At 41.7% G+C, this 14,191-nt stretch overlaps 1 protein-coding gene across 4 annotated transcripts in view; it reads right to left on the minus strand.

The window, feature by feature from the left end:
• Window positions 1-468: 468 nt before the first annotated feature.
• DPP8 (dipeptidyl peptidase 8) overlaps window positions 469-14,191 on the minus strand; it is a 58,154-nt gene continuing 44,431 nt past the window's right edge. For 3 of the 4 annotated variants that reach the window (XM_075006419.1, XM_075006421.1, XM_075006420.1), the window contains 6 exons: window positions 12,497-12,642; window positions 10,409-10,555; window positions 9,358-9,510; window positions 7,429-7,571; window positions 6,378-6,489; window positions 469-5,559 (listed from right to left, as the gene is read on the minus strand). In XM_075006419.1, coding sequence (XP_074862520.1) covers window positions 5,437-5,559; window positions 6,378-6,489; window positions 7,429-7,571; window positions 9,358-9,510; window positions 10,409-10,555; window positions 12,497-12,642 — 824 coding nt within the window. In that variant the 3' untranslated portion in view covers window positions 469-5,436. Of the gene's footprint in view, window positions 5,560-6,377; window positions 6,490-7,428; window positions 7,572-9,357; window positions 9,511-10,408; window positions 10,556-12,496; window positions 12,643-14,191 lie in introns of those variants that run through there. The other variant, XM_075006422.1, reaches the window with a different exon arrangement.

Here is a 14,191-nt window from a genome sequence, read left to right on the forward strand (position 1 = left end):
TCCACCAAATCTGTTGGCTTTCACTGACCATATTGGGCCACGTCCTGTAAATTAGGATTGTGTTGTGGAGGCAATGGTATTGTGCTAGTTGACAAGGAGGTGTGGATTTGATGCATTGTGTTTAACATGACTAATGATGCATCTTATCCTGTGCTGCAGCACCAACTGGTGGTTAACAAGGGAGGTTAACTGCACAGCATTCATTGATACAGGACAGCTGAACCCATTCCCTTTTTGTTCCAACAGAAAACACTTCGTAGTTAGTCTAATCACATGCCAATTCTCCTATTTACACTGATTTAGCCAGTCACAGATGAAAATAAGAAAATCACTAGTATTTAATGCACTCACATACTCTCCATCACTGCCAGCCTCCTGGGTGGAATCAGAGTGGGGGAGGGCAGATTTAATTATTCTCTTACACAAACTTCACTAAATCAAGGAAAAAAGACAGTTAAAACAGGAAAAAACATTTAGTTCAATTTATTTAGCAGCATCTTTATTGCAACAAAAAGGATTTGTAATAAAACACAGCAAAACTAATGTTTCCACTTTACATGATTAAAAGCCTTGTAGCTAGAAATGGAGAGAGACCCACAAAACTACTGGTGTGAGACATGCAATTTTTTATAACAAGTCAACGCTTAAACAGCAGGCACTTCATGTCCTAAAGTTAAACATCTGTGCAGAACATCCAAGTAAAAGCCATAAGATCCGTCCTTTCAGAAAGGTGGCCCAAATCACCTCCAAAGATACAGTACTTGTATTTACAGGGGTCTGGTACTCAAGTAAACAGGCATTCAAGGCAGCATTCTAAAGTGGCTGATTCTTTTTTCCTCCCCTCCCCACTTCTCACATTATTATGGCCTTCTCAATCTTCCGTGTCATGCTAGCAGCAAACCATACTGCTCTACTCATGGAACACGCAGATCACGAAGAAACAATTTTTTTTTACTATTACAGATTAAGTGTCAGGACCTTATTTTGTTAGCTAATATCACTCCTGAATTCTTTGCTAGATGCAACGCGCCACATGGAGTTCTAAAGGGTTAAACCTTCAATGTGTCAAGTCCATCTGGCAAGTCTTTGATAACACTATTCCCAAATGCTCCCATTAATGGGCAATACATTTTCCATTTTAGTATAACTAAGTTAATTGATTTTCAAAACATCACATGCTAATCAGAATGGTTTCTTTAATTAATATTTGGTACTAAACAAAATATATCAAAATGAAGTACCTCTCTAGGTAAATAGTTATATATTAATACAAACGTTGTATTTGGAAATATTAAAAAAATGCAAATTATTTGTCCCAATCTAAAACTTTCCCTGCCTTCTCTTGTGTTCTTAAAAGGAAGATTTCCTTAAGTAATGGAAGACATCTCATAACATTAAACCACAGGACACGTCCCTAGTGGAGCAAACAGAACAGAATTCCAAACCATAAAAACAGACAGAAAAGAAAATATATGTACATTGGCCTCCCCACCAACAGTCTTCAAAAGCCAGCCTTCAACACATGCTGCATCATTTTTCAGCCAAAGTTAAATGTGTAACTTGATTAGTCACAGGATTGGGTAGTGAAACAGAGACACACCTGCAACTATAGGGAAGAGATTTACATTCAACATGCGCTTGGGGCCCAATCTCACTAACATATACCACTAGGTGTAGTGGTTACTGCTGGGAGTAACTCTACTGGACTCAAGAGGTATGTCCACATGAAGTAAGAACCTGTGGCTGACCTGGGTTGAATTCAAGCTCAAATTGCTAAAAAATGGTGGAGACATTTGGGTTCATGATGGAGCCCAAGTTCTGGGATCCTTGACCCTGAACAGCTAACACGGCAGTTTTTCAGCCACAGAGCCCAAGCCCTATGAGCCTGCGTCAGCTGACCCAGGCCAGCTGTGGATTTTTATCCCTGTGTAGACATATCCTCAGATATCCACTGTTAGGGATTTCCTTCTCGAGGCAAGGCGGTGACTGCTGCCCTCTGTAGAATAATCTGTTCTCACACTTCCTGCCTAAGGAAGTCACTAGTCCTGCTTAAAATTTGAAGTAATATTACACCTTTGTAATTTCTAAAATAAGTTCACAAACAAAAATAATTTAAAATAAAACCAAATGTAAAACATCATGGGCAACTCTACTTGGGTGAACAGGTCACCTCCCCAAAACAGAGACTTTGAACTAGGCAGCTTCAGTGGTTCAAAATGCTGCAGTAACACTGCCATCATACAAAGTACACCAGACAGTTATCGTAGTGTAGGAGACTGGCTTATAGCTGGCAACAGGTGCAGAACTGCTGATCTTAGCTGTGCAGAGTGGCTTGTTTCACCAAGACCAATCAGGATACAACATTCTTACCTAGTGAGCAGTATCTCCAGGTTTAAGAGTTACTGATGTACTTACACTTTGTGAAATACTAAGTCATTCCCCTTTCCTTGTGGGCTTGATCATGCCCCTCTGAAATCAACAGGAGTTTGGTCATTAACTTCAAAAGGAGCAGGATCAGACCCTATGGGATATGCCTTTCATTAACAATAAATATGGCAAGCATCCTTTGTACAGAACTATGAATTACTGACAGTAAATCCTTCCAGCTTTGTTACAAAGAAAAAAAAAATAGTTTTAAAGTGCTTGATAGCTGTAAAGGGAATTTTTTTTTGTAGGAAAGGAATACATAATGTATGTTGCAAAACAGAGTACATATCATACTTCATACTTTAATAGCTTTCCAATATATATATGATATAGTTAAAATAAAGAGATGCATTATTTAAAAGTTACACGCAAGCAATTTTATCATGTTCCATGCTAAACCAAAATCTAGACTTGATTACCACAACTGCATTTAATTATTCTTTTGCTGTTAGCACCATTCCATAGAGGCCATTTTGTACAAAAGAACTAATTTTCATGTGAGAATCATATATAGGTGAGATAATTTCTGGAAAAGGAACAAAAATACACCCTCAAATAACAGTTAATTTAACATTGAACAAAATATAAACAACCTTGCAAATGTGATAACATTCACGAATTATTCTATATATATATACACGTGTGTAAGGACAGATACAGGTTACGTCAACACAGAAACAAAAGACCCCTCTGTGTGAGTCTCAGAGTACAAAGCTTGAATGTTCAATCTGCTACTTTCAGCCTGCAGTGTAAGCCTGAGTCAGTTCACCTGGGCTGTTAGACTTGCTGCTCTGTTCTCTTTTGCTGTGTAGAGCCACCCATTGGTATATGTATCTATACTACAGGATAAATACATGAAGATCCAGGTGGCATACTACAGTAACAAATGTGTAGTTTTTATATTAACTGTTGCATTATTTATTCTTTCATCTTATCAATGTACCAGCTTGCTGGTAAATAATGAACCACAGCACAAGCCACACAACTGCTGAAAACTCCAGCTTTTTTAGAAGTGAATTCACTTTAGTTACAATAATTAGCTATTGTTGGTACAGAGAAGCCAGTGCAGGTATTGGGCTCCTTATATTTCCCCCGGTCCTCCCAAAATCATTACCTATAAACCTATTTTCCACATGATAGCATAAATTACAGAACTTTAAAGATCATTTGTTCAATTCAGAACAATTGTGCATGAACTGGAAAAAAATGGTTTATAGGAAGCATGTTTGCTTTGAAAACCTTTAGCATAAATCAACAGGCCTGCCTTACACTGATTTTATAATCCAATTCTGCTGACTTCCCAATTAATACGAGTGTCACTACCATCAAGGTCAGGTCCTCTTGTTCTAAAAGTTAAAGTTCTAGGATCTGATGATCACTTTCATAGGTGTATGAATGTCTAAAGCACACTCCTACAATATTTGGGGTATTTCAACTGTGAACACAAGCCACCGGGTATCAAGATTTCAAAAGATGAAAAAAGACTCAAGCTTCTGCTTCCCTCTCTGTAGTATTGAAACAGAAAGGAAAAAGCTCTTGACTTTTTAGAAGAAAGTATCTGAAAATTATGAGATGCTAACACAGATACTCAAGCAGAATGTTCTGGTTTAAAAGTAAAAATTTTACTTGGTATTCTATTTTAAACAACATTTTGAAAGTTAAGAGTAGTTTCAAACACTTAATGTTTTTCAGCCAGGTGCACATCACAGGAAAAACCACACTACTAAAGAAAATGATGCTTTGATATGATTTTATATTGCAGGCTGCTAGCTTCTGGCAGCACTGCCTTAAGCAACAGACAGGTGTTTTTCCCAGAGGACAGCAGATAACCAAGCCACACCATGTGCTAGAGATGATCTTAGGGTGATGATGCCTAGGCCAATAAACTTTCTCAACACTGATCTAAGAATAAAGCTACAATAATGAAAACTAAAAAAACTTAATAAAACAATTTGCAGTGCTTCAATGTAGTGTTGACAGGCCACCAATTCCCCAATGGACACTTGGACTTGGCTGAGGTTGGAATTTTAAAATCTTACTGGGTGAATATTTAGACATCTACTTTTGGAGATTAGAAAATATTTTGAAAATAGTTGTAAAATGCACATTGGGAGGAAGTTCGTGGGAATATGCTGTAATTTTTAAAATAGAAGACATATACAAAGTTTCAGTTGCTTGACTTAAAACTAGTTTGCTTTTCAGTATACAAGGCTAACTCTGTCCACGTTATTGTAAAATACATTTCATGTCCCCATGTGAAATCAGGTACAACCACTTTATCACACCACAAAAGAAAAAAACAGCAACATTTACATTACACAGAGATGAGCTCACTGAAAAAAAATGGCCAGATCAGAGTTAAAACCAAATTATAAACTTCTTCAGGAGCAGCTAAAAATGTTTCATTTAAAAATAATTATCCTCAACATCTGGCTATGTAAATGTGTCTAATGTGCAACTAATTCCAAATGAGCCAGACACTCCTTGCATGTAGCATAAACTATTACATTACATCATTAAATGCTAACAAAGTTGTAACCATCCAGACAGATTTTTGCCATGATGTGAGCAAATCATCCAATATTACCTTGTTGTAAGAAACTCAGAAACACGCCATAAAAAACCCCCATGACAGTTAGAGTCACACAGCTCAATGTCTTCAGATGGTGAAGATATGGTGTTGTGGAAATGTGTTACTGAATTTTCAGCTTCTTCCCAAAGCATACGCAGGGAACCACTGTGTGCCACAGATATTTGATTTTATTTCCATTTCAAAATTATTAGGCCTTTGTACTGTAGTTTCATTGTATGGCACCTAGGTTACTTTTAAAAAAAAAAAAAAAAAAAAAAAAAAAAAGAGAGGGAGAGAGAGAGAGTGTGTGTGTGTTTGTGTGTGCGAGCATACATGGCAGGCACCAAAATGCAATATTATGTCCTATTTTCTCTAACGATCAATTTCCTCATTTGGTTAAGCAGCTAGTGTTATCAGAGTTCCACAGAGGTCGCCAATCACATTGCCTTCAGTGCAGCAAGATGAGAGCCAAGATTCTCTTGCAGATAATGCAGCAGATGGAGTTCATAATGCTCTCCAGATTCAGGGACCCTTATACTGTGTCTCTCCTGAGGGTAGATCTAACACACAAAATAAAGAGTCAGGAACACATATGTGCACAGCAGCACTGACACCAGCAACCTGGCACAGGTCAATGATGGGCAAATTGCCAGGGAGGGATCAGAGAAGAAGGGGTTCCTAATCCTTCCTGCATCTTGGCCTCCGCATCCCCACAGGACAAATGTAACAATACAAAAAGGAAGGGTGCATGCACTCCAGGTTCTGGAGAACACAACTAACAGGGAAACCATTTGTCTCTAACATGCTGGATCAATGTGACCTGGAGATTTTTGGTACACTAAAAATATCCACTGAAATTACCCCTGAGAGGAAAGAGCTAGAAGCAGGTGGCTGCCATCTTTGTGTTCAGACAGCCATCACCAGAAGCAGGACAGCAGGCTGGCTAGGAAAAATCCTTGATCATCTTCTTGGTACAGGGACTGAAACCTCCAAATCCCAGCACTCAAAGGAGAAACTTCCCTTTTACATTGTTCTTACGTATCTTTAGCACAGAACTTGGTGGGAAGAAATCTATGACTACTTCTTTCCTCTTCCAAATCCAAAGCAAGTGTAAACGCGGACAGGTCCAAATGGTTAAATTGAGTGTAACACATGTCACTGTCCACTCGACCATAAATTTTGATCTGGATCTGGGAAAAACACTCAGTTTTTCAAATAGTCTCTTAACCCCCCAGTATTGTCAGTGGATGTTTATTATCAACAGCACATCAAATACACTCAGTGTGTTCACAGTCTGGATTTCCTCAGCCCCAACACAAACCCAAGCAGAGCTGTATCATTTTTGTAACCGGGTTCTCATATATTAGAAGCCCCTTACCTGTAAATCATATGGTTTTCCAGCCCTCACTAAAAAACTCAGCAATATACTTGTGTGTGCAAAGTGAACATTCTCATCCAAGAAACCATGTAGCAGCAGCAAGCGGTGTGGTCTGAGAAAGGCACAAGAGAAACATTGACATTGTTTCCTGGAATTTTAACTCACTCTTTTAGTTTAGGTACAGTATGTTATGCAAGTTATGCAAAGGTTGCGCTCCTGCGCATCCTCCTATAACTCTAATTTCGCACAAGTCAGGGGCCAGGGAGCCAGGGGAGAAGACGCATGCAGCAGCTGCCTGGCACGCAGACAGCCACAGTGGTGTGGCTTCTCCCGTTTCCCCCAGCTGGGAGGAGCTGGGGCCTGGAGTGGGGAGCTGCATGCCTTTCAATTTGTACTTAACTCGCATTAATGCTAATTAAGAGCAAATTGAATCTGCGCTTGTCGGGGGTTTACTGTACTGCAAATCTAGTAGTTCAATTTTGCAGACTCTTCTCAGGCATGAATATCACTGGCGTCCAATGCCATGCTTTCCTTCCCTGGGAGTTTTTTGACAATACAAATCATGACCAGCCTTTATACTCGCACACTTACTTTCATCTCCCCCAAAACAATTTGGAAATGGGATGCTAAAATTGGTTTCTATGTGCTTAAGTAGCCACTAGACACTAATTCTTTAGCAAGACATATGAAATATCTTTGCATTCTAAACACGCTCACAGAGATATGCTCTTACAACTAAGATAAAGCATTTTAATCAAATATAACTTTTTGCCTAGTTCACTGGAGCTCAGACTAAGGGTTAATTACATAATTGAAGCTCCGTGTGCCATTTCTTTATGCATAAGAGATATTCTTTAATTACAGCCAGCATAAAAGGGATTACTTCGCAAGACCATAATTATGCAAATGTTCATTCAAGTTTATTAAGTGCTGCTTTAATACTGACATTTACGGTCTCAGCATTTAATTGCCAAGAATCAGGAGATAAAAATGTGGATGTAGGACTGAATGTCACCAGTGAGGGGCATGGAGGAGAGGGAACTGTACTTACTCTGAAGGAAACTTCTCTGCTTGCATGGCCACTGATCCTAGATAATACCCCTGCTCATTGTGATCAGGGTGTCCCATGTAACGCTCTGTGTAGCCCGTGTCGTAGAATATCCACAGGGTGACTGGCGCACCAGCAATGGCAACCTGGAAGCACCAAGAGGATCATCAGCATGAAAAATGAAAGGGACACAGGCAGTGCGCCTTACTGACAACGTCCAACGGAGCCACTCGGCAGCCACAGACGTTTATCCCGAACTCCGAAAAGAAACCACGGCAATGGTAAAGCTTGCTCAAAAAGACACTGTCAATAAGGCAACCAATCAAAGACAAGAAACAATGGTAATTAACCAACAGAGAGCAACAAAGCACCTTTCCAAACCTAAGTGACTGGCAAAAAGGAGTGCAGCGGAGCATCTCTCCTCCTCCCTCTCATGCACACAGGGCCAGCTGGCCAGCACCTCCGCTTGTATAAATCACTACAGCTCCATTGAAATCCCGGGCTTTACAACCATTTATAGCAGCTAAGGCTCAGGCATCAAATGCCTCTCTCTAGCTTGGTCTTCACGTACAAGTTTTATGATCATAGTTATTTCAGTTGGGGGAGCTGATCTTTCACTGTGCTTATACCAGCTCCCCAAACCAGCATAATTTGTACCTGGAAATGCACTTTTATACCTGTATAACTGCATCCACATTAGAAGGTTTTGCCAGTATAGCTATAATGGAATGACCGTATCAGCAAAACCCTCCCATGGGAGAAAAGGACTTGTATTTGAAATGCAGACCCTGTTCATACTCAAAAGCCCTTTGGATGAATGAGGGAACTGCACCAAAGAACAAAACCCAAGTGAGAGGGGAAGCAGTTGTTACTGAGATGAATAAAAGCTGTTTTTTGTCTGCAATATCTCTGTCCACCAAATGCCAGAAAGATATCTGGAAGAGAAAGCTCTTTGGGATTGGACAACCCAAGGCTCTTCAGATAAGGGCTGAGGTAGCTACCTTGGCACATCTCAGGGTGCTCCAGAGAAGAGCACCAACAAAGCCAGGGATAGAGATTGACATTGCAGATATTTTTTAAAAAGCAAGCATTTTAAAACATCTTTCAGGCCTGCTTTACACACTGCAGTGAAGAAGAGCCACAAAGAACAAAATTCATGCTGTTAGTTTGAGAAGAAAATAAACAATAATTGTATTTTGCATCTCTTTAGCGCCTTTCATCTAAGACCGCCTAAAGCCTCCTCTAGACAAAGAACCCTCTTTTAACACTACCAGTATGAGGTGTATAATGTCCCTAGTGTGGACATGCTTTTACCACTACACAGATGCTTCACATTAGCATAGCTAAACCTGTATGGAAAGGAGGATAAGTGGCTATACAAATATAACTGGGTTCATATTAGGAGATATACTGGTATAATTATCTGTTTGAAAATTACGCCGTAACCATTATATGGAGACAAAAATCGATGTACAGACAAAACTTAACTGCTTTTCAAATGCTACCTGATATTCACAATACGTTACGGTGTAGGAATATACCATTCCCAGTGACACAAAATGACTTACTCAAGGTCACACAGAGTCATATCTGTTTATTGCAATATGTCCTGAAACACAGATTAAACACAAGGTAACTTGAATGTAAAAGAAATTTAGAACAAAGTGAATATTATCTAAATGAAAAAATATACAAGTACAAAAAGTTTGAATTTAAATATTTCCAAGCACACACCAGGTAGAAATGTACTTTGTTGTATTCTATTCTCCTCTGCTATTTGTATCTTGGGGTGAAATAAAAGACACACTACTATGCACTGCCTGGCACTATGTACAGTTCAAATGTCTTTGTATCTACAAACACACGTCTACAGTTTGACTAAGAAACATCTTTCCTGTGCCACATAAACAAACCCAGGATGCATTAACGTACCCGGAAGAGATCTGACCTCTGCATTAATGCCATAAGAGACAGGTATCCTCCGTAGGACCAGCCATGAATGCCAACTCGGTCTAAATCAATGAAGTCATACTGGGATGCCAAATACTGCAGCCCTTCTACTTGGTCATCAATTTCTATTTGACCCTGGTAGATAAAGATTATTTTTTGTTATTTCTTGACAAAAGACAGACTATCGAAAACAATCTGTGTTGCATATTATGGTTTATGATTTCTACTATAGTACCACCTAAACATCCCACTCCAGGATCGAGCCCCCCTTGTGCTGTACAAACACAGAAGGATGGCCCTGTGCTTCGCACGCTCACATAGTAGGGACAGGTAAGTACACATTACTTCCACCCTGCTCAGCTTCCTCATAGGCAATGTTTGTAGGAGGGGTGTTTTGGTCTGTGGTAGTCTCGTTTCGGTAAAGGGGACTTTCTTAACCGAGGAGATGAATTCTTTTACGAGATCTAGGGCCAAATTTTGTCTCTGCACAAACTGGTAAAATGCCCCCTCCCCAGAAAAAAAGAAACACATGCACGTCATCCCTTGCAAAGCCACACAAAGATGGCTGCCCACCCACAGGTTGGGGCTAAGCAGGCTTCCTCTAAAACAGGACCCCAGGAATTTCCATACTCCCACTGCCATCTGTCTGAATGGATCCCACCTGGGAGTGTCCACCAGGCGCAGGTTCTGAAACTCCACCATAGAAAGTTAGTGACTCACTCAACCAGTCAGAGGTTGGCTTATACCCTGCAGCAGACGCAGTTATATCCCTTCTATTTCTTATCCTCCCTCGCTATCTGTTTTCCTCCACAATGCCATACCAGCTAGAGGTATCAAACCTCTCACAAGCCCAGGCAGTGGAATGGTCTACTGTTTTGTGTAAGCAGCCCTGGAATCACTCTCAGAGCACTCAGGCAAGCCAGCACTTAAACCTTCTGTCGGATGACCCCACAAAACTCGCTCCCTGCCTTGATTCCCAAGGAGCAGGCTGCTTGATTGCTCAGAGCTACGTTGGAATGCTCCCACCACTTACCATTTTGTGTTTAAAGGTGCCTTCAAACTTAAGCCCTCGGTGGCAGGACCCCCTGTTGTCAATGACGACAACGACGTAACCCAGTGAGGCCAGCGTGTTCAAGCGGAAATACTTGACTCCTTTAAACCGATTGTTCACCAGCTGCACCTGGAAAAAGACAACTGGAAATATGAACAGAGCCACATCAGACAGAGCACTGGGAATGTGCGCAGGGGCAACAAGCCACCAAACTGACTACTCGTCTCAAACAGATTTGGGGTATTGATGATATCCCAGCTCAAGTTACCGACAGACAGAACTCACCCGCTCACTGCGGGTGCTGCCACAAAGCCAGGCCTCCTGTCTTCGCACATCTCATTGTGCATGTGTGTAGGGTACTGAATCCCCCTTTGCAGGAAGGGCCCAAGTGGTTCTCCCCACTTAACCCGTGTACCAACTTCCTCTACAGCAGGGGTCAGCAACCTCCAGCACGTGAGCCAAATTTCATTGGCACAGAGGATGGCAGTTCAGACCCACCCCCCAACTCCCATGCAGGCGGGAGCTTGCTCAAAGCCAGGCTGCCTGTGGATTAACAAAAGACCAGCTAATGCTACCAACCACCTAAAGGGTAAAACTCTACATCTCCATTTATTTATTAATGAACTTGTTGTAAGTAGGAGTATTAGTGACTTTAAAAAGTATCACCAGCGCTCAGGCCATACCTAGAGGTCAAAAGGTCAAATTTCAGCTCTCCTCCTTGGCAAGGTTGCTGACCCCCTGCAGCACTGGAGAGTTGTGGTTCACTCTCTGAAATTGTACTTGGCCCTCTCATCCAGAGTTCCCTGCTCCCAGGTATGTGAAATATTGGGTTTTCCAGCACCCAGACGAGTCCTTTGTACCTGGGATGGTAAAACCTCCCAGTGATTTTGCAAGGCTGTTGTCGCATGTTAGATTTATCTCCCCAACCTTGCTTCCTGAAAGATGCTGCGCATTTATCACACACCAGTAAAATGAAGTTACAGAAAGTGCTTCTGGGACCTATGACCAAAAAGAGTTATACATCTTGCAGGAAAAATGACACAACTTCAACCTTTGGGGACATACTGGTAAGATGATGTTCGTGGTTTTGTGTGTTTACTTATATACCGTCAGAGGTTAACAGCGTAACCAAACTATATTGTATTCTTCTCTCTGAAGTGTATGGCAAATCATCTGTAAATGGTAGAAAGCAATTATCTTCAGTTAATCTGTTTAACTGATTACCTGTGATGCTTGGAAAAGAAGTCAATTTGGAAGTCTTCGGGATTGTCTACTGTTTACCTAAAGACTCTGAACTTGGAAGAGTAGCCAGGATCTATATAGAAGAATGTTAGGGTGTGATCCTTTTCATCTCAGATCTGCTTGATGCTTTAATCAAGGTAAGCTTAAAGCCCTGAGATGTGAGATCTCCAGTCCCATCTGGATCCCACTCTAAATACGGACACTGGACAATAACCCATGGAAAAATTCTGTAAGAACTCTTTGCAGCTGCAAAGCTCACATCTCGACTCTGAATCCGGTCTCAGAACTGTACTCGCGTCTGTCTGTGTGGTGATCTTTTAACCAAGACACTCTCTCTTTCCATTTTCTAAACTAAATTTTAGGTTAGTTAATGAGAATTGGCTATAAAAGCGTGTATTCACTGACCAAAGGGGCAGTGTGTCTGCTCTTTGGGGATCGGTAGAACTCTGTTTGACTTGAGTGGCTCAGTGGAGGCCTAAGGCTGGCTTGTTTGAAGGAAATTGTGTTGCTAGCTTCTGGGTAACCAGTAAGGTATCACAGAGGCTGTTTTGTGCTGGTTTGGAAAATCTTATTAGAATAACCACTAGCTTTGGGGAGTGGCTCCCCCATTCTTTGCTTTTTGATCCTGAGTAATCTCAGTTGGCTGCCCTTAGACTGCAGATACAGCTTTAATTCTGTTTCCTGATCACTCTGGAGAACAAGTTAAAAGAACATGAGGATGAAGCGGGAGAGATGCCCTCCTACCTCCATCCTCATCTCAGAAACAGCAAGTACAAGAAAGAAAAAATTAGCAGGTATTTTTCTCAGCTCCTATTATACTGCACTCACCTGAGGCCCTCCGTATATGAAGAGCACAGTGGGGTATTTCTTTCCAGGTTGTAGGTGGTGAGGTTTGTACATCATTCCATACAGTGTGAAGCCTGAGGAGCTCTCAAAGGAGAAGATTTCTGGGGGGACATAGTCGGGAAGAGGACCTGCACGCAGGCAAGAAGAAATGGGTCAATTTTAACAAGGCCCTGCTGGACCACGAGAGCTCACAAAACTACCCACACTATGGCATGAGGCGGGATTGTTGTCATGTGTCTCACAGCTCACAAAACTACCCACACTATGGCATGAGGCGGGATTGTTGTCATGTGTCTCACAGCCAGATTGTTGTCATGTGTCTCACAGCCAGACAGTACCACTGTGATCAACCAGTCTGCCCTTCTCTTTAGCACTGCCCATAAGATTTCCCTGGATTAATTTCTTTTTGAACTAGAGCACCTACTTTTGAGAAACACCTAATTTAGATTTTAAAATGGCCAGTTATGAAGACTTCATCACAGCTCTTGGTAAGTTGTTCTGCTGATTAACTACCCACACTGTGATCACGGGAATTCTATTTTTTATTTCTAGTCTGGATTTGTCTAGCTTCAACGTGCTGCCATTCGATCTCAGCTGACCTTTGCCTGCCAGACTGAAGAGTCTATTCAAGTTTTGCTCCTCACGCAAGTGTTTCTGGCATTGTTCTAATGCAACTTCTTCTGGATCCCCCATCTCCTAAGAACTGCGTTAAAAGGTAACGTAGAGGGAGCTTGCATTAGAGGAGGGAGGGGAAGGCGTTTAATTTTGTCCACATCGCACTTAGCAGTGGAGTGTCTGAACCACGTAGCTCTGATGCAGGCCCATCACACTTAGCAGTGGAGTGTCTGAACCACGTAGCACAGATGCAGGCCCAAACCTGCCCAAACACCCCAGAACTCTGGATCTGTGAGTTTTTCATTAGCCCCATTACCAGCTAGTGAGGTTCTCATTCAAAGAAGAAGTTCTGAGTCAGGGATCCGGTCCTAGAGGTATTCTACGAAGGTTGCAACCCCAGCAGGACTGGGTGAACTCTGTAACCCTTGTAGATCATCAAAGGTTAAGTCTACACAGCACTCCCAGAATATCATCACCACTCGAGTAGGCTCACTCAAGCTCTAAACTAGCTAGCTGAGGGCCCCGAGCAGAAAAGCTGCAGCTGGATGAGACTCCCTTAACTGAGCTAAAAATCTTCAAGCAAGAAACAAAATAAGCACAATTATTTTGCGGGGGTGAGCGGGGCATTACTGGGATCACCCACTTCTAAAATATATTTCAGATGAAACAGAAAATGTCCTCTGTTACCAAAAAAAATTGCTTTCAGCCCAGATTCTCTATGAATGAGTTATTTTAAGCCAGATTGCCCACGGCACAGTGCAGGTGCTGTTCTGCCCAGGCCAGTCTCCCACAGTTACTTTGGATAAGGAGGTCTGGGTGGGGAGTGTCCGAGGCACGGCGTGAGACTCCCCATCCTGCACACACACAGGTGGTACAGAAGCAGCAGCTTAATGAAAGAAATCATCTTCTGACCAAAGCACAACACGGTGAGCCAAACTGGGCTCTGTCATATCCGTGTGTGTGAAGAGTCACTCCATTACTCTCGCAGTGTGGCCCTGGAGGCAGAGCAGCGTAACAGAGTAGCGTTTCACTCACTGCCTAAGTGCTACTTGTTTATGAAGA

The sequence above is a fragment of the Carettochelys insculpta genome, chromosome 12 (genome assembly GCF_033958435.1).
Source record: "Carettochelys insculpta isolate YL-2023 chromosome 12, ASM3395843v1, whole genome shotgun sequence".
In the NCBI taxonomy this organism is placed as follows: domain Eukaryota; kingdom Metazoa; phylum Chordata; order Testudines; family Carettochelyidae; genus Carettochelys; species Carettochelys insculpta.